Raw genomic sequence first — 21707 nt, 5'->3', positions numbered from 1 at the left:
ATCAAAATCACAATAAGATACCATCTCACATCAGGCAGGATAGCTATTACTAAAAAGAAAAAAAATAACAGATGCTGTTGAGGTTGTGGAGAAAAAGGAACATTTATACACTCTTGGTGGGAGTGTAAATTAGTTCAACCATTGTGGAAGACAGTGTGACAATTCCTCTAAAACCTAAAAACAGAAATATCGTTTGACCCAGCATCCCATTACTGGGTATATACCCAAACCAATATAAATTATTCTATTATAGGGACACATGCGTATGCTTATTGCAGCACTATTTGTGATAACAAAGTCATGGAATCAACCTAAATGCACATTGATGATAGACTGGATAAAGAAAATGTGGTACATATACACCATAGAATACTATGCCGCCATTAAAAAGAACATGAGCATGTCTTTTGTGGGAACATGGTTGGAGCTGGAGGCCATTATACTCAGCAAACTAACTCAGGGACAGAAAACCAAATATTGTATGTTCTCATTTATAAGTGGGAGCTAAATGATGAGAACACACGGACACATAGAGGGGAACAACACGCACCGGATCCTATTGGAAGGTGGAGGGTGGGATGAGGGAGAGGATTAGGAAAAATAACTAGTGGGTACTAGGCTTAATACTTGGGTGATGAAATAATCTGTACAAGAAACCCCCATGACATAAGTTTTCCTATATAATAAACCTGCATGTGTATCCCTGAACTTAAAAGCTAAATTTAAAAAAAAAGACCTAGAAAACATATTTAAGGAGATAATGGCTGAAATTTTCCCAAATCTAGAGATAACCAGCAGCACTCAAGTACAGGAAATTCAAAGGTCACCAATTAGATTAAATGCAGGAGGAATTTCCCAAGGTACATCATAATCAAATTAGCAAAAATCGAAGAGAAAGAATATTTGAAGCACAAAGAATAAAGAAACATGTGACATTCAACAGAGCCCCAGTACAGCTTTCAGCAGATTATTCAGCAGAAACCCTGCAGGCTAGGAGAGAGTGTTGAAGGGAAAAAAAAAAAAAAAAAAACCTCTCAACTGAGACTACTATACCCATTAAAGTGTCTCTTCAAACACAAAGGAGAGATAAAGACTTTCCCCAAATAACAAAAGATGAAGGAATTCATAAACACCAAACCTGTCCAAAAAAATGCTACAGGGAGTCCTTCCATCTGGAAGAAATGGACCCTAAGGTGTAACAGGAAAACATTTCAAAATATAAAACTCACTGCTGAAAGTAAGAAAATTGAAAACTAGACAAATTCAGAATATATTAATACTGTAATTGTGGTAAGTAAACCACTTACATCTTAAATATGAAGACTAAAAGACAAAACTATTAAAAACAACAATTGCAACAGCTGGTTAAGAGATAGGCAATATGGAAGGATGTAAGTTGAAACATCAAGAAGTCAAAATATGTAGAAGGTGCTATTAAAGTGTGGAGTTTGTTTTTGATGCTTTTCCTTGTGAGCAAAGTTAAGTTGTCATCAGTTTAAAATTGCCTATTATACATGTTTTTTGTAAGCCTCATGGTAACCTCAAAGCATAAACCTGTAATAGCACAGAATCAAAACATATTAGTAGAGAAAATTACTTAAACACAAAGGTAGTAAGAGAGGTAAAAAGGAAGAAAGTATTCACACAATAAGCAGAAAATGAATAACAAAATGACAATAGGAAACCCTTACCTATCAATAAAATCCTTGAATATAAGTAAATAAATAAATAATATAAGCCCCAGCTATATGCTGTCTATAAGAAACTCACTTTCTCTATAAAGACACAGGCTGAAAATGAAGGGATGGACAAAGATATTCCACGTAAATTGAAACCAAAAAAGAGCAGGAGCAACTATACTTATATCAGATAAAGTAAACTTTAAGTCAAGAATGGTAAGACAAGGAGGGCCATCGTATAAAAACCAAGAGGACAGGCTGGTCTCAAACTCCTGACCTCAGGTGATCCGCCCACCTCGGCCTCCCAAAGTGCTGGGATAACAGGCGTGAGCCACTGCACCCGGCCCTTGGTTATAAGCTTTAAAGAATTTGTTTGCTATTTTGCACATTTCTGCCTTAAGACTGTGTTTCTAGCAACTATTTAAACTTATAAACTCTTCATTGATAAAGAATAAATCTTATATCACTAAAAGATGAATATGCAATAAGATGTTTTCAGACAAAGAAAAGCTGAATTCATTTTTCTCATGCTTATCTCTACTACAAGAAATGTTGGAAAAAAACCTGAGGAGTACAAAAAAAAGAAATTATACCAAATAGAAACCTAGTTAATTAAGAAACAATGAATAGCACCATAAGTGGTAAATACATCAGTGAATATAAAGGACCTTTTGAAACAATCTTGAAATCTCTTTAAAAGAATACTGATTATTTAAATAAATACATTAACCATATATTGTGGGTGTTATAGCTAATATAAAAGTAAAATATTTGACAACAGGAGTACAAAAGGTTGGAAGGGGCTAAATGTATGTATCTATTGTAAGGTTCTTTTTTTTTCTTACCCTTTTCTATGGTGCTGATATTGTAAGGTTCTTTAATCATGAAGTAGTAGAATATTTTTTGAAGGGTGGTTGTGTTAAGGCACATATTGTGATCCTTAAAGAAGTCACTTTTTTAACAACACTAAGGAGAATAACAAGAAAGTCATTTTTAAAAAATGGTGTTTGAACAAATCGTCTGTTCACAGTCAAGAAGGCAAGAAAAGAATAGAGGAATAAGGCTGAGTGTTGTGGCTCATGCCTGTAATCTAAGTGCTTTGGCAGGTCAAGGCAGGAGGATTCCTTGATGCCAGGTGTTTGAGGACAGCCTAGGCAACATGGCAAGACCCTGTCTCTACAAATTTTCTGTTTAGAAATTAGCCAGGAATGGTGACATGTACATGTAGTTCTAGCTACTCAGGAGGCTGAGGAAGATCATAAGAGCCCAGGAATTTGAGGTTTTAGTGAGCTATGATTGTGCCACTGGACTCCAGGCAGGGTGACAGAGCGAGACCTTGTCTCTAAAAAAAGGGGGAATAGAGAATAGAAGAACAGAAACAGATCAGACAAACAGAAAACAAGTACCAAAATGGTAAACGTTAGCCTAAACACATTAGTAATTTTGTTAAAGGTAAATGGGTTAAACACCACAATAAAAAAAATAGAGATTGTCAAACTGGCTAATGAAGAACCACTCAATTATTTGCTATTTACTAGGAAGCGTACTTAAATAAAGACACTGATGGTTAAAAAGTAAAACTGGAAAAAGATAACAGTAGGCATTATAAAGCTCTTATGGCTGTATTAGCTGACTAAGTAGAAAATAATACTAAAGAAAAAGAATATTACCAAGTATAAAGAAAAGTTTGAAAATGTTTAAAGGGTCAATTCATCAAGAAGACAGAACAATCTAAATGTGTATAGATATAATTAGAATGCCTCAAAATTCATAAACCAAAATTTGACAGAACTAAAGTGAGAAGTAGAACAATTCACCATCATAACTAGAGATTAGACTTAACATATCTTGATCAAGAATTGATATGTGTAGTCCAAAACAATTCAATAAAGATATAGAAGATCTGAAATAACTCCAGCGACTAACTTGACCTAATTAACATTTATAGAATGATACATCCAACAACTGCAGAATAAACATTACTTTTTAGGTACACATAGAACAATTTCAAGATAGAACATTTGTTGGGCCATAAAACATGTCTCAGGAAATTTTAAAAGATTGAAATATTGTAGTTCTCATACCACAACAGAAATAAAATAGTCACAGTAAGATATCTAGAAAAGTACCAAATATTTGTGCTAAATATTAATTTAAATATTAAAAAGCACTAAGTGTTTGGAAATCAAACAACACACTAATTAAAAAATAGGTCAAGAAAGAAAACACGAAGGAAATCAGAAATATTTTGAACTGAATGACAATGAAGACAGTACAGAAATTGGCATATTTAACAAGAAGTTTCAGATAGATGCTAGAGTAACAGAAATCAGAGAAATAGAGGTAGAGGATATAAAAAGGGGGTAAAGAAAATAATTAAATATAAAATAGATTCAATTATTTTCAGCACATAGCAATGTTTGCTTGTTATTGATTGAAATAATTCTGTCACACATGTAATACTACACTTATCACATACATAAATACTTAGTCTGATATGGTTTGGATCTGTGTCCTCACCAAGTCTCATGTCCAATGGTAATCTCCAGTGTTGAAGGTGGGACCTAGTGGGAGGTGATTGGATCATGGGGATGGATTTCCCCCTTGATGCTGTTCTCCTGATACCAAGCGAGTTCTCATGAGATCTGTTAGTTTCAAAGTGTGTGGCACCTCCCCCGTCTTCCTGCTGCTCTGGCCATGTAAGACCGCTTTCCCCTTCACCTTCTGCTATGATCGTAAGTTTCCTGAGGCCTCCCCAGAAGCTGAGCAGATGCTGCCATGCTTTCTTTACAGCCTGGAGAACCGTGAGCCAATTAAACCTCTTTGCTTTATAAATTACCCAGTGTCAGATATTTCTTTGTAGTAGTGTGAGAACAGCCTAATACACAGTGCTTCTACTTTGCTTCTATCTTTTACATACCAAAGAAATTATTATCACGACAGACTAAAACAAATGAATGGACGAGGAGCATAGGCTTGTTAGTATATTGTGTAAAACATTCTCATTCAAATTATTTGCTGATTTTGTTTTACTCTTGTGTAAACTATTTTGTGCCTTGTTAGTGATTAACACCTTATCTCTTGTCACTTTCTTTTAGGGCTTTTTTATCCTAAATTGTCCAGACTTAACACCTTTGGCTTTCCAGTTGATATATCTTAATTTATCATTTAATGATCTTCATTACTTTCCCACAGAAGTGAGTCAACTTTTATTGTTATGTACTGATATAACTTGTCGTGAATAATAATTATAATAAAAATAGACATCTTTTAATACCTTGAAGTTACTATAAAGTACTGTAAATGTATTTTGGATTGCATCTTTTGAATGGCTTATTTTCAGAAGCACAAAATGTACAGTACATCTTTCTTAGGAAATCCCATGATGTAATCCTCAAAGACTATGTTATAGTGAGACTCTCAAATGTGTTCTCATAATTCTATAATGTATATTAAATATTTATTCTTCTAACTCTGAATGTAATCTAAAATAAACCTTATTTATGTGCCAATCAGAAGCTTTAAAAACAAAGTAAACATGCAGTGTTGTAACAAGTTTTAATTACCAAACGATAAAATATAATATTCTGCTTAATAAAATGTATGAAGGATAATCAGATATGGGATGAGCTAATTTAATGTCATTTCAAGTGAATGAACCATTATGAGTGATTAGGACAAATTACGTTTTTAGTGTCTTTAGTCATTGCTTCATTGATTACTGGGTAATTGGTGGTTTTGTGAATTGATTTCCAGAGTATTGTCTTTTAGCGAGTTTATTTTTGGCAAATGTATTTTCTTCTTTCAATCATATGGTATTGAAAACATATATTTTCCATATTTTCTCTATAATATAATGTTTTTATTTTCAATTGGAGAAGTTATTTCTTTTCTAATACATAACACCAGTTTTATTAATTTGACTAGGAGAAATTGACAAGAATTCCCAAGGAATATAGCGATCTGAGTTCTTCACATTAATTTAACCTTTCTTCTAAGTAGATACAGATAATATTTGTGTATCTGCCAAAGAAAACTCCATCCACTAAAAAATAAATGTATGAAGACAAGAGAGCTAGTCACTTGTAAGATATAAAGTGCTCATTGTTAAAGTGACAGAGATCAACTTGTCATTAAAATGCAGGTCTGTGTTATATAGCTATAGATAAAATATTCCATTGAAGATGGTAATATCTAGGCTTAGAGAGGCTGTTTGGGGGACAGGCTAATGAGGCCCAGTTGTTAGCATGGCATAAAGGCAATGAATAAAAGGCTGGGGACTGAGGTAAGTGGGGTGATTCAAATTATTACCGATTTCATGGAAACTTTAAGATGGTTGAATCAGGCAAATTGCAGTGTCCTCTAAAATAGTTTCGGATGGGAGAAGGTAGAAGCAGAAATGTTAAATAAAGAAGATTAATATAGCAAACTCTATATACATATACTTGGTCTTCTTCTCTAAGATTCTTAAACAGTCATAAAATCAGATATAGTAATAAGTATAATAATGTATTGTTATGTCTGTAACATATATGGATATGATATATGTAGAAATTATAGACAAAAAAGGAAGAAGGAATTGAATATGTATGAAGAACATTTTCATTCTCACTGGAATTATGTTAGTATAAATCTGAAGTAAATTCTGATAAGGTGTATATTATAACCTCTAAACAATCACTAAGAAAATAACTCAAGAGAACATACTGAAAACATTATTGAAGTCATAAAATGTTACACTAGAACATATTCACTTGATGCAAAAAAAGGCAGTAGAGGAAGAATTAAAAGAACATACGACATATAGAAAGCTAAAAGTGAAATGACAGATGTAAATCCAATCATGTCAATAATAACATTAAATGTGAATATATCAAACAATCCAATCAAAAGATACAGATAGTCAAACTGTACAAAATTATACAAGTTCTTATACAGATTCAATGATACGCTGTCTGCAGGAAACACACTTAAGATTAAAAGAAACACACTTAAGATTGAAGAGGTTGAAGCCAAAAGCATGAGAAAATACATATCATGCAAACAGCAACAATAGAAATGCCGGAGAGACTATACTAATATCAGACAAAATATATTTTAAAGCAAAAAAAGTTACTAGAGATAAAAAGAGACATTTGTCAATTTATCAGATAATAGAACTTTATAAACAAATGTTTATTTAGTAACAGAGCCCCAAAGTATATGAAACAAAAACCAAAGGAATTGGAGGAATAGAAAATGCAACTATAATAATTGGACACTTCAATATCCCACTTTCGATAATGAATAGAAAAATTAGGCAGAAGAACAGGAGGGAAATAGAAGAATTGAACAACACTATAAACCAATTAGACCTAATAAATCTGTATGGAATGTATTAGGGTCTAACTCAAACCAGTAGCAGCAGAATACACAATTCTTGAGTTCATACAGAACATTTTCCAGGATAAATCATATATTAGGCTACAAAATCAGTCTCAATAAATTTAAAAGGATCGAAAAATTACAAAAGTCTATTTTTGGCTACAGTGGAATTAAATTATAAACCAAAAACTGAAAGAAATTTGGAAATTCACAAATATATGGAAATTAAGCAACATACTCCTAAATAACCAGTGGGTCAAAGAATAAGTTATAAGTGAAATTAGAAAATATTTTTAGATAAATGAAAATGAAAACACAACATACCAAAATTTCTGAGATGCATTACAGAGTACTCAGAGGGAAACTTATAGCTAAATGTAAATCTTTTAAAACAGAAGAAATATCTCAAACTAACTTTTCATGTAAAGCCACTAGAAAAAAAGGGCAAACTAAACCTAAACAAAGAATAAGCAAGGAAAGTAAATATTAGTACAGAAATTAGTGAAATAGGAGATAGAAAAACAGAGAAAATTTAAAAACAGAAGTTATTACTTTTAAAAAATCAACAAAATTGACAAACTTTACGTAGACTAACAAGAGAAAAAGACAGAAGACTTATGTTACTAAAGACCAGGATGAAAGAAGAAACATCACTACTGACCTTAAGAGATTAAAAAGATTTAAAGAAAATACTATAAATAACTGTATACCAACCAATTAAATAACTTAGGTGAAATGAACACATTCCTACAAAGACACAAGAAGGGTCTTTAGAAAATATGAATGGCTCCATGATCCTAAAAATTATATAGAAATGCAAAGGATTACAAAGAGCCAAAATAATTTTGAAAAGAAAGGCAAACTTGGAGCACTGATGCTTCCTGATTACAAGAATGAACTTGCTCTACTCCACCAATTTTGGACCTTTATGATGATAACAAGGTTGAATTTAATATTAAAGAGAACTAATATAAGACCTTGTTAATATTCACCAGAGAAAAATATACTAATCAAGTAAAGATCATAGATTGTTTTTCTTTTTAAAATTTGTATAAATTTAAGAGGAAGATAATAGATTTAAATGGTTTATTCTATTTTTTAAATTTCACATGAAAAATCAGTGTACATGAAATTACTGTGATGTCAGAAATAATCTGGCTGTGATATCTAACACTTCTCTGATCACTAAGGTTAATTCCACCTATCTTCCTGGTTCTGCAGATGCCTCCTTCCTCCCTCATTATTCCGTGATTTCCTCGTATGAAACCGTGAGCTTGATCAGAAAGGGTAACTTGCACACTTAGAAAAGGACCATTCTTGAGTCAAGGGTGTATGAGTACAGTGGTTGCACTATTTCACCATATCATACCGATTAATGCTGGTCACTTGTTTTGAAGGTTGACCTAGGGTATTTACTGAGTTACATGATATAGCCTATTAATGTTGCTATAATGATTGTACATTAGTTCAGAGAGTTTATAAAAGGTAACAAATAATGATTTGCATACTTTATTATTCCGCTCATGTTTGTTTCTCTTTTCTGTTCCCCAGATATTATGTCTTAAAAATTTACAAATACTGAAATTGAGAAATAATCCTATCAAAGAAATTCCTTCTGAAATTCAACAACTTGAGTTCCTTAGAATTTTCACCATTGCTTTTAATTTAATTACTGTTCTTCCAATTGGGTAAGGTTGATGGTCTGAGATTATAAACACAGAAAATAATTCATAATTTCGAAAAAGATCAATTTCCCCTTTGAAAGCAGCTAACAGCTTTTTGGCTATTTAGTAATTTGTATTCTATTCTAATTAGCTAATATACTTCTTCTTATGGTGTTAAAAACAATCCTACCAGCTACATACAGAGCAATTAATATGGGCCTAATGACTATACATCTAGAAACACGTTATCTGAGTATGGGTTAAATTAACAGGAATTATCTAAAGCAGTTCAGGTGAGAGCCTTGCACCTACCTCTTGACAGCCTTTTTTGGATATGGAAAGAGCACTGAATTTGGGATGAGGAAATCTAGACCTTTGACTTTAAAGTTGATGATAATTATATATTTGATCTGGAGAAAGTAATTTAACCATTCTTGGCCTCAATTTCCTAATCTATAAACTAAGGAGATTGGCTTATATGATATCTAAGACCCTTTCAACTCCATAAGAATGCTGATATTTGGACATAAAAGAGATGGGTTTCTTCCCACGTATGGACTAGTAGTTATTTAACTCCTAATGAAAATTTTAAACCAAAACCTTAACCAAATGTCAAAACAAGATACTTATTCCAATCAGAGTTTAACAAATTGAATCTCTCAGTGCAAAGAGAAAGGGACTCATAAATAATTGAATAATACTTTGCAAAATAAGAGTCTTATCTATAGTAATTAAGGAAGTGCATCCAAATTCATTTATAAAGATGTTCATTCAGTATTGTTTGTAATTAATGATCTAACAAATTGTACATTCATAAACATTCAGTTATTTAAAAGAATAAGAAATTATATTAAAAAATTATACCATTTCTATATAAAATACATATACATATCACACATTACACGTTACATATATGAAAAGAAAGAATAAACACTAAAGAAGTAAGAATGTTACATATGGGTATTTTATTTCTGTTTGACTCATCCGGATTTTTCCACAGTACATAAACTGTATTTTCCCTGCCCTGACACTATCTGCCATTTCTCTAAGGAAATCCTGTTTCCTTTTATTAGAAAATAGTGTTTAAAAGCCAAGATCTGGGTGTTGGGTATCCTTATCACCATTAGGATATCATTCCTTCTAGACCCTCTCATTGGAGAGAGCAAAGTAATATATGTATGTATACTAACCCATGTGTACACACATATCTGTAATTGTTTATATAGACACAAACACATATACAATTACATATATACACACACAGAACTATATATGTATAAATATATATGTATATATACAGCATCTAAACATGAATTCCTACTGGATAATCTATAATCATAATTATACACTTTCAATAATCATAACTACCATTTAAACTAAAAATTCCTAAAGCAAGTGAAATGTGATTATAACTAAAAGGTCAACATTTTGTTCATTGTTTAGATATTGGGCAAATAAGTATGAATTGTTGATTATAATCAAAAAGTTTGCAGAAGCTATTTTTAAAAACTATTAGTGTTTCTAAAATAAAGCGGCATAGTTTTATTAAATAACATAGGATATGTATGCATATCAAGGGAAGAATGACAGCATATTAAAGCCAAGAATGAAAAACATAATGGGGAAAACTTAACTTTATTGACCTCAAAGAAGACTTCAAGCAAGCTCTGACATAATAAAAATGTTTATTTGCAAAGTTTGTTCAATGAAAACTCACCAGGACAGCACTTATACAGTGAAGAATGAAGGTGCTGAATTCTTCATATCTAAGGGTTGTTGTCAGAACTCTACCTTGCTGAGCAAAGAAGACCTCACAGAGTGTGGTGAGACTTGGAGATCAGTAACTGAATTAAATTGAGTGAAATTTAGTGAACCAAACCATTATGTAATATATTTGAGATATTCTGGCTCCATGTAAATTCTGGAGTTTGGACATTATTACCATCACAAGCAATTGCACTGATACACTTTGAATGTTATACTTTCATTCTTGTAATTAATTCAGCAGATGTTCATGAAGCATCTATTAATACTGTGTGCTCCTAGGAGCTCACCACCTAAAAGGAAGGCAGACAATTGAATACAATTAAGTAAAGTAAAATAATGGAGATGTACACAGTAAAATGTATGAGTTACATGTAACCCATTCTGAAGGGTGAGAGTTGGTTCCCTGGAAGATGTAGTATTTGATCCAAAGGTGACTGAGTGTGAATTAGGTGGATTAAACAGGAGAGACAACAAAGGATAGTTGGGCCAATGATAGGGTGGATATTTCTTCAATGAAAAGTTACAACGTATATGAAAAGAAGCAGCATATATAACATGAGATGGGAAATACAAGCAGTTTGCTGGTTTTGAAGCTTAGAGGGCAATGCCAAGTGGTAAGAAATGGTACAGTAAGCAGGGACCAGATTATCTAGGAAGCCTTATGAGCTAAGGTAAAGAATTTATGCTGTATGCAACAAGAAACCATTACAGGTTTTCCATATGTGAGTGGTAGAGTCAAACTTATATTTTACGTTATTCTAGTGGCAGTGTGGAGGATGGATGTGAGGGGATAAACAGAATTAAAGGTGACCAGTTGGAAGGCCATTGCAGTAGTTCAAGCAAGAGATGAAGAGAACTTGGACCAAGGCAATGGTAGTGAGCATGGAGAAGGAGGAACAAATTGTTATGAAATTGAAGTAAAACCTGCAAGATCTAGAATTGAGACATAGAGGCTATAAGGAACAGAAAAGTCAAAGTAAAAAAAAAAAAAGTCAAGGTAATGCCCAGATTTCTAGTTAGAGTGAAACAATTCAATCATGTAAAATATATTTATTGAGTATTTACTAAATACTGGGCTCTGTCCTAAGCACTGGGTTCAGATTGTTAAAGGAAAAGGGGCATGATCTTTTCCCTTATGGGGCTTAGAATCCAGAGCACGATACAGGAATTTTAATAAACACCATAATAAATATATGAATATATAAATATAAAACATTCTAAGGGCTTTGACTGAAAAGAACAATATGATGTCAGGAGAAAAAAAAATTGAGTCACTAAGAAAGGTGTATCTGAGGAAATGACATTTAAGCAGAAGTTTATAAATCCAGTCCAAGAATAAGAAAAAGAATATTCATGCAGTGGGAATAACATGGGAGGTAATGAGAGCTTGGACTCCTCAAAGGCTGACAGGAAGCCAGCATGGCTTAGAATAAAACCCAGGTGAGGTTTAGGAGTTGGATAGGGACTACATCCCATGAAGCTGTGAGGGTCAGGTGAAAATATTTATAATTTATTTAAAGTGCACGGAGAAGCCATTGGTTGTTTTTAAGCACAAGAGTGACAATGAAGGCTGAGGAGGTTTGAATGAAGGAAAATAATGGGTTTTGTTTTAGATTACCATGTTGATTTTAGATTACCATGTTGATTTTAGATTTCTGTTTTTCATCACAATTCTGGACCTAGACCTATTAACCTCACAGGAGAGTTTTGTGCTGGAGATATTTCTGGAGAAACATCTGTGTTTCAAATACAGACAGATAAAGAAGAAATTATAAAGACTGAGGAAAAGCCTCAAATTGCATAAAGAGAACCAAGAGTATCATGGAAGCCAGGGAAGTGGATTATTTTGAAAAAGAAGGATGACCAACAGTGTCAAATACAATAGAGAAGCTCAGTAAGAGTAAAGGTGAGAACAGTTTTAGTGGAATGATGGAAATAAAAGCCAGCTTGCAGTGGGTTGTGATGGAATGGGAAGAAATTGGTGATAATGAGTGTAGACCATTCTTTGTAGAGCTTTAGATGCAATGTGAGAAGAATGATTAGACAAAAGCTATAGAGAAAGTGGGATCTTGGAAACATTTTTATTGTTAGTTTTTTAAAGACTCGGGCGTATTTACAGGATGTTGGAAAGAAACCAATAGGGAATAGATTGAAGATGTGGAAGGATGACAGATGATGCAGAATTTCACAGGAGATGGGAGGGGAAGAAGTCATCAGCTCAGGTGGAGATTCTGGTCTTGAACAGGAGGAGTAACCCTTATCTCCTAAAACTGGAGGTAGGTCCCAAAAATGAACATGTAAAATATATAGTTATATGGGTAAGAAAACAGGAAATTCATTTAGTCAACAAAGATTTATTTAGCTCCTATAATGCATCAGTTGAGAGAGGTTACTATGAAATAACTTCAGATAATCTTTGAGAGCAAGAAGAATAATGATTGAAAAGAAGTTTTAAAGAAAGTTGTGATGATTTAGTGTTGATATTGAGAGGAACAGAAAAGAACAGAGCACAGGAAAGTGAATGTTTGAGAGACGATGCTGTGGGCTTAGCTGAGACTGGAAACCAAGGATTCATGGTGACACGAATCTGCATTTCTGCTGATTATCTTCAGTAGCTCAGTCATTCATGTGTAAGATGGAGAAGGTAGATTTTAGCCTCCATAAAAAGACTTCTTTGGGAATGTCCATAGCAGTTTTATCTGCAATATCCTGAAAAAGTCTGCAATTCAAATGTCCATCAACAAAACAGTGGAAAACCTAATTGTTTTTATTCGCAATAATCAAAAGGTGGTAACTCAAATGTCCATTAACAGATTAATTAATGAATAAACAAAATGTGATGTATACATACATAGAACATTATTCATCTTGAAAACAGAATGAAATGCTAGTATATGCTACAACAACAATGAGCCTTGAAAACATTATGCTAGGTGGAATAAGTCAGATACAGAAGGATAAACATTGTGTTATTGTGCTTATATAAGGTACCTAGAATAGACAAATTTACAGACACAGAAAGTGGAATATAGGTTACTGGGGGCTCAGGTATAGCAGAGAGGGGAGAATTGGGAGTAGCTGTTCAATGGATATAGAGTTTCTGTTTGGGATGATGGGAAAGTTCTGGAAATACATATAGTGCTGGTGGTTGCATAATACTGTAATTGTAATTAATGCTGCTGAATGGCATACTTAATAATGGCTAAAATGGCAGATTTTATGTTATCTATATTTTACTATAACAAAAAATACATAGAGCCTGGGCAACATGGTAAAACCCCATCTCTACAAAAAAATACAAAAAATTAGCTGTGCACAGTGGTATGTACTTGTAGTCCCAGCTACATAGGAGGCTAAGGTGGGAGGATCACTTGAGCCTAGGAAGTTGAGGCTGCAGTGAGCTTTGGGCAACAGAGTAAGACCCTGCCTCAAAAAAAAAAAAAAAAAAAAAAATATATATATATATATATATAGTTATTAGTAACCTCAATGCTTTCATTTTTCCTCCTAGTCTTCCTTCTTTCTAAAATTTTTAGGTATAATTTATATACAATAAAATGCACAAATCTTAGCTATTTGATTTAAAGTGTTTAACAAATATACACACCCATATAACTACTATCCAAAACAAGATATGGGGTATTCCCATTATCCTAGAAAGTTTACCCTAGAAATGTCCCCATGTACATTTCTAGTCAATTCCCAGACTTCTAACATCATAGACTTATTTTGCCTGTTCTGGAAAATTATAAAAGTTGATTGATACAACAAATGATTTTTTGAGTCTGACATCTTTCACTCAACATACATTTTGGGGATTCACCCATGTTGTATATATCAGTATTCCATTCCTTTTTAATGATGACCTCATGTCACATGGCCTCAGCCATTTCAGCAAAGTCAAAAATAGAAATGGGATTAACTAGGAACGAAATTTGTGGACAAGTCTTTTGTCTTATGGAATGAATACTCATGATATACATGGGAAACCCACTAGGTTCTTGAAGATTTTATACTAATAGAAATGTTGCCAGAGTGTATTAAGAAGGACAAAGACAGTATGAAATGAAAAAAGGCTGTCAGATCTCCAAAATTCCATGGGCAGGAAACAGCTGAATATGTGTGCCAACTTTCATGAAAAAGGGAGGGTGATTCAGAGGATGGTGCCAGGAACCGGGGAGGATGAAGCCAGGAGCACCAAAGGTGGAGCTGTGATTCTAAAAGACAGAGCCAGAAGCCAGGAGGGCAGAAACTGGAAAGCAGGTGGCAGAGCTGATTATTCCCAGGCCTTGAAACCAAATGAAGTTTACTCAGTCCTATTTCAAAATTGCTTGGGATTGGTAATTCCTGTTTACCTTTCATTTTCTCCCTTTTGAACCAGAATATCTATAACTTATCCTATGCCAGTCTCACCATTGTATTTTGAGAGCAGATAACTTGTTTCTTTAATTTCATAGATCCACAAATGGAGAAAAGTTGTGCTTCTGGATGGGTTATATCTGGATCCTCACCTATACCTAATTTAGATGATGAGATATGGGACTTTTGAGATTTAGATGAGATGTTGAACTTGGAGTTGATGCTGTAAAGGTTAACCTTTCGGGAAACTGAGATAAGTGAATGTATTTTGCATGTGGGATAGATGTGAATCTTTAGGGATGAACTGTGATAGGGAGAATAATGGTCCCCAAAGATGTTCATATTCTACCAGAACATGTGAATATGTTATATTACATGGCAAAGGGAAATTAAGTTTGGAGATGAAATTAAGGGTTCTAATCAGCTGATCTTAAAGTAGGGAGATTATTCTGGATTAGTTGAGTGGTCCCAATCAAATCACATGAGCTCTTAAAAATGGAAGGGGGATGCAGAAGCATTTGTCAGAGAGATACCACCTGAGGACTTGACTTGCTTTTGTTGGTTTTGAAGATGGAGGAAGGGAGCCATGAGTCAAGGAATGAGGCAGCTTGAAAACCTGGGAATGGCCTTCAGCATACAGCCAACAAGAAAACAAGGGCCTCAGTTCTACAGCCGGAAAGAACTGAATTCTGCCAACAGCCTGCATGAGTAAGAAAACAGATTCTCCCTAGAGACTCCAGATAGCAATGCAGTCCTGCTGATGCCTTAATTTTAGTAGAGTGAGACCTTTGCAGACTTCTGACCTATATAACTATAATTAATAAATCTGAGTTGTTGTACGCCACTGTTTGTGTTGCAATTTGTTAATGGCAGTAACAGCAAACTAAAACAAAACCAGTCAAAGATTTCAACTCTTGTGGGGATCACATTCTCCCAGGAGGAGACAGTCAATATATGTAATAAATAAATTATATAGTATGTGAGAAGGCAATAAGTGATATGAAAAAGAAAAAACAGTAAAAGGGAGAGTGTGATTTTAAGTGGGGTAGCTAAGGTAGGCCTTATTGAGAAAGGGACACTGGAACAAAGTGGGGGTTTGTGACGTAAATTTAGCAGTTCAAGTCTAATTTAACAGTATTTTATTAAATAAAACAATTGGTTACTCAATTTGTTTGAAACCCTAGTGTTAGGATTTAAATTAAAATACATATTTTTTCTAGATATTATCTAACATAGAAAAATGGTTGTTTATTTTGGTGGCTAAGCATTCTATTTAAAAGATTGTCTTTTTAATTATTTTCGTTATTAGTCTTTTTCTTATAGTTTCCATATGTTAAAATATGCATATGTATTTTTTCCCAGATATATTATTTTGGTACCTTCTCAAAGTTTTACTAAAAGTATAATGGAGTACTTTCACTGTTATCTTTCCATTCCTAACAAGATCTTTCTAGTTTCATGAGACTCAAAGTGATAGAGTAGAAAAAGCAAGATACTTTCAGAGGCAAGCTCTGTGCCTTATATGCTACAAACTCTAGCAAGCTACTGACCTACTCTTTTTTTTTTTTTTGAGATGGAGTCTTGTTCTTGTTGCCCAGGCTGGAGTGCAATGGCACGATCTTGGCTCACCACAACCTCTGCCTCCTACGTTCGAGCAATTCTCCTGCTTCAGCCTCCCAAGTAGCTGGGATTACAGGCATGCACCACCATGCCTGGCTAATTTTTTGTATTTTTAGTAGAGACGGGGTTTCACCATATTGGCCAGGCTGGTCTCGAACTCCTGACCTCGTGATCTGCCCACCTCGGCCTCCCAAAGTGCTGGGATTACAGGCGTGAGCCCCCGCACCCAGCCCTGACCTACTCTTAACTTCAGTTTCCATCTGAAAGTTTAGAAAACTTATACTTGTCTTCAAGGATGTTACAAAAATTAGGTAAGAAAATCTTGTAAATTGGCTGGGCGTGGTGGCTCACACCTGTAATCCCAGCACTTTGGGAGGCCGGGGTGGGCGAATCACGAGGTCAGGAGATCGAGACCATCCTGGCCAACATGGTGAAACCCCATCTCTACTAAAAATACAAAAATTAGCCGGGCATGGTGGCATGTGCCTGTAATCCCAGCTACTCAGGAGGCTGAGGCAGGAGAATCGCTTGAACCAGGGGAGTTGCAGGTTGCAGTGAGCCAAGATCGCGCCACTGCACTCCAGCCTGGTGACAGAGCAAGACTCTGTCTCAAAAAAAAAAAAAAAAAAAAAAAATCTTGTAAATTATTTTTAAAATCCTTTCAATTCTTTTCACAGATTCGTCTCTTTTCCTTGACCTAAATTTCTAAAATAAAATAAAATATGCAATATTTTTGAAATTATGTAACGATTGTTTCAATATAGGGCAAATTAGAAGTTAATAAAGAAAAAAAATTCTATTTGAGTAAAGCACACATTTACTGAGGCCTACATTTTTGTTCCTAAGGTTTTGCTTTGAGCAGCTTAGGGCATACTGTGTGAGACAGCATGGAGGCAGGAAAGCTCAGCTTCTGCGGGAGAAAGAACAGGGGCCTCCTATTAGTGGCCAGTGGATCAACACTCCCATGTTATGCTTAGAACTTTATTACTATGAAAAGCTCTTTGATTTGTCTTTCCAACTCTCTTATAAAATGAAGATAATAAATCACTTCAAAAATCCAAAATTTTTTTTTTTTTCTGTTCCCAAAGCTTTTGTAGAAAAGATAAAAAAGGGAGAAAAAGGGAGGTGGGGTGAAGTAAAGTAAAGGACAGAGACATGTTTTAGACTCATGCCCTGAGGTTATGCAGAAACAACTGTCACAAAGGTTAAAACAAAAAGTCTTTATCTTTTTCTCAGTGGATAGCAGGAGAAAAATGACATAGGAAATAGCTACTTCAACTGAGGGAGTCAAATCTTTGCCTTACTTGTTTGACTCAATTTGCTTTAATTGGCAGGTAGGTTCTTTGGGAAAGAGAAACTATTTGGAACAAAAAGAACCGAACAGCCTACTTGAAAGCCCTGTCTTAACAGCAGATCTGAAATTGTACACATTTATTTCCCCATATTGTTATTTATTAAAGAAGGGGATTAAATTACCTTGCCTCCACATATCTGATGAAAAGGGATAGCTACATTTTATTTCATACCAAATTGGATAAATTGCTTAACCTCTTATAGCTTCCATTTTTTTAACCTGTAAAAAACAATCCTACACTGGTATGTTAAAAGATCATTCTAAATTACCATATAGTAGGCTTTTAATAAATATTTATATCAGTGTGGTGGTCATCACTGTTAATACATGAAATTATTATTGCTAGTCTAATCTTGCAAGCTAACAGTAGGGCTCTCGTTTAGGCAGCTCATTGGCCAATAATTTGCTAATAAATCAAGCAATGAAGTAAATGTAAAAAGTTTTACATATCCTAAAAAATGTGATAGATTTGGTACTGGTGGGACATAGAGTATCAGACCAAACAGGCTGTCTGAACAGATTTTCTCTGTAAAAATCATATATAGATGACATAAATTTCAACTCTAGAACCTGTTCAGCTTCCTCAGTGCTGCCTACACCTGTTACATCTCACAATCAGCAGGAATATGTCATCCATAGTGAAAGCCTGGAACCAAACTAGGTTGCCAGAGCCAAAGTAATAGGGAAGATAGAATGACTCCAGAAACTGCCTGAGGCAAGAAAATGATATGATATTGAACTGAAAGATAGAGCAAATGGTATTAACATTTTCTTTACAGAGATGATAAGAAGTCAGAGATGAACATTGAATTGAATAGGCATTTCCTTTGTTTTCCTAGTCAATCTCATTAACTTCTCGGAGCAAATTATTTTAAATTAACTGGGGTCACCATTCCTTTCATTCAGTTATGATTTACTCAGCGCTTACGATGTACTAGACAGTATGTAAGGCACTGGATGTATAGAAATATGAAATTGAATCCGTGCCCTCTGGAAGCTCATAATTTTAGGAGGCAGACGTTTATTGCACGATGTGATGGGTACTATGAGAGAGTAAGCAGAGAAGTACAGAAGAGGCATCTCACGCAGTCTGAAGGATTTGGGAAGAGTTTGTTGGAAGAGATGACATCTGAGCCAAGACAAAAAATGAAAAGACAATGATCAGAGTCAAGCTTGGGGAAATTTTACGTGTTATTTAGAGATATGTGATAACTGGTTAATTCAGGGAATTTTAGCAAATAAATGCTGGACCACAGAGGAATATGGGGGATTGTGAGAGGCAAGCTGGACAAGTAGCACGGGACCAGATCGTGAGGACCTTTATATGCCATGTTAAGACAGTAAGAAGTTGGCGAAAAATTCTGCTCATGATGCCTTAGTTAAAAATCATACAAATAACTTCTCACCTTTTATTTACATGGAAAACAAGAAAGTCTTTGAGAACAGCACATACAGAGAAGGGGGTGTTTACTAGGGATTATGATGACTATGATACTGAGCCCTTCAATTCCAGTCTTCAAGAAGCAGTTCCCACTTCCATCCAACCCCTAGGAGTCAGGGCTTCTGACAGCACAACTATGTTTTTACAGAGTGTTTGTATTCTTTGGTTCTCACCTTTAAGTACTTGTCTTGATGGAAAGAAAGATCAAAGGTATTTTACTAGAAAAGTCTTAATGCAATTGTAGTGGGTTGAATAGCATCCCTCAGAAATTCATGTCCATATAGAACCTCAGAATGTGACCTTATTTGGAGATAGGGTCTTTGCAGATGCAGTTAGTTAATATAAGGTCATACTTATACTAACTTGGATAAGGGTGAGCCCCAAATTCAATGGCTATTGTCCCTATAAGAAAGGCATGTGAAGACAAAGGCAGAGGCTGGAGTTATGCTTCCACAAGCCGTGGAATGCCAAAGATGGCAGGCAACCACTGGGAGCTGGGGGAGAAGCAAGGGACAGTTTCTCCCTCAGAGCCTCTGAAGGGAACCAGCCCTGCTAACACCTTCATTTCGACTTCTGGCCCCCTGAACTGTGAGAAAATACATTTCTGTTACTTTAAGCCACCCAGATTATGGTAATTTGTTAGGAAACTAATGCAACAACACCAACAAAAAAGTATCTTAGTGATAATGAAAATTTTTCTAAATAGGGCTTTGTCCACTCCAAAAATCTCAAACTGGTCTTAATGGATAGATGAGTAATTCTTAGGAATTTTCATAGTAATTACACAATCTATAATGAAAAGAAGTCTATATAAATTTCAAGACCTTAGAAATCTGGTTTCTATACTCCTGCCTACTTACTCAAGTACTTATTTATTCCCAGTAATGATTCATAATCATTTCTACAATTAATTTTCTCTTTCTATTTAAGGTTATTTTCCTTGTCTTATCTTGAAGAACTTGATGTTTCCTATAATGAACTTACTTTTATTCCAAATGAAATTCAGAAACTCAGGTATTTTGGAAGTACACAGAAAGTTATATGCCCCTTAATTATATATTTAATAATGATTGTGATAGAGAAAATCTATCCTTTCATTTATTTAATAGCCATAAAATGTAATCTGTGAAGTACAAAGTTTACCAAACATGTAATTTGAATGATTGGTGTACAGTATTTTTAAGACATAACATTTCCAGAAATTATTTAAAGAACAGTACAGATGACTACTTAACAGAACGATAAGCTACTTATGTCCATTTGTCTGTGTGTGTACCTGTGGCTCTTATTATGTTTCATTTATTTTTTGTGAGGTAATACATTTACGCAAAATGCTAATAATACAAAATATAATTTTAATGCAAAGCTTCAATTCTTTCTAACATTAATAAAAGTCTGAAGTTTATCTATGTCCTTCTAGGTCAGTACTATACTGTTTTGATTGTGACTTCAGAATAATTTTTAATAACTAGTAGGGAGATTATTTTTCAATAATAGTCTCTTAACTATTCTCTTTAGAACATAATCTTTGAGATCATTTTGTATAATTTCTAGCACATCCAGCAACACACATAATCACAAAGTTAGAATTTTAATTGCAATTGCATAGAGTTTACTCATAAATTTGGGAGAATTTATATTTTTGATCAATTTTTCTACTCTAAAACATTTTTTTCATTTTTTCAGATCTTGTTTTATGTTCTTCATAGGAATTTATGACTCACTTCATATTTGTCTTAATAACCTTTTCAAAGTGTTTTATGATTGTGATTGTTACTATGAATGTAATGTAATATTTCTCTCATTTCCACTTGTTCCTAATTATTGTCAGTACAGAATAGAGAAAAGCTATGTACTTCTTTACATTAACTTCTTCTGTTAGTTCTGATTTAGTTTTACTACATTTTATTTTGTTTCCTAGGAACGTAATCTTCCATTTAGCAGAATGAGATAATTTTATCTTTGCTTTTAAAATATTTAAATCAATTATTTAATTTCCTATGTGACAATCTCTATATTTTAGTAGGAGAATTCAGTCTGTTCATATTTATTATGACCAACATATTTAATTTTTTGCTTCTCATTTTACTTTGTACTTATTATTTATTTACTTTCCCCTTTTCCTACCTATTTTTTAAGGATGCTGTTTGTTCTCTTTTTAAATTTTTGAATTTATTTTATTTTTAATTTTTAGAGACAGGATCTCACTCTGTCGCCCAGGCTGGAGTGCAGTGGCATGATCATAGCTCACTACGGCCTTGAACTCCTGGACTCACAATTCTCCTGCCTCAGCCTCCTGAATAGCTGGGACTATAGGTGTACACCACCATGCCTCGCTAATTTGTTTATATTTTGTAGAGATGGGGGTCTCACTATGTTGCCCAAGCTGGTCTCAAACTCCTAGCCTCAAGTGATCCTACCACCTCTTTTTTTCTATCTTATTAATTTTGGCATTCTAT

The 21707-nt window shown here is 34.1% G+C and overlaps 1 protein-coding gene across 1 annotated transcript in view; it reads left to right on the top strand.

The window, feature by feature from the left end:
• The window catches only part of LRRC63 (leucine rich repeat containing 63), a 64815-nt gene that overhangs the window by 29793 nt on the left and 13315 nt on the right, over nt 1–21707 (top strand). The window contains exons 7-9 of the mRNA XM_063792504.1: nt 4778–4876; nt 8595–8731; nt 20179–20262. Of these exons, the coding sequence (XP_063648574.1) occupies nt 4778–4876; nt 8595–8731; nt 20179–20262 (320 nt within the window). The remainder of the gene's footprint in view (nt 1–4777; nt 4877–8594; nt 8732–20178; nt 20263–21707) is intronic.

The sequence above is a fragment of the Pan troglodytes genome, chromosome 14, assembly GCF_028858775.2.
Source record: "Pan troglodytes isolate AG18354 chromosome 14, NHGRI_mPanTro3-v2.0_pri, whole genome shotgun sequence".
Lineage (NCBI taxonomy): Eukaryota > Metazoa > Chordata > Mammalia > Primates > Hominidae > Pan > Pan troglodytes.
Note: the sequence above shows the minus strand (reverse complement) of the source record. Positions and strands in the feature narration are given on the sequence as shown.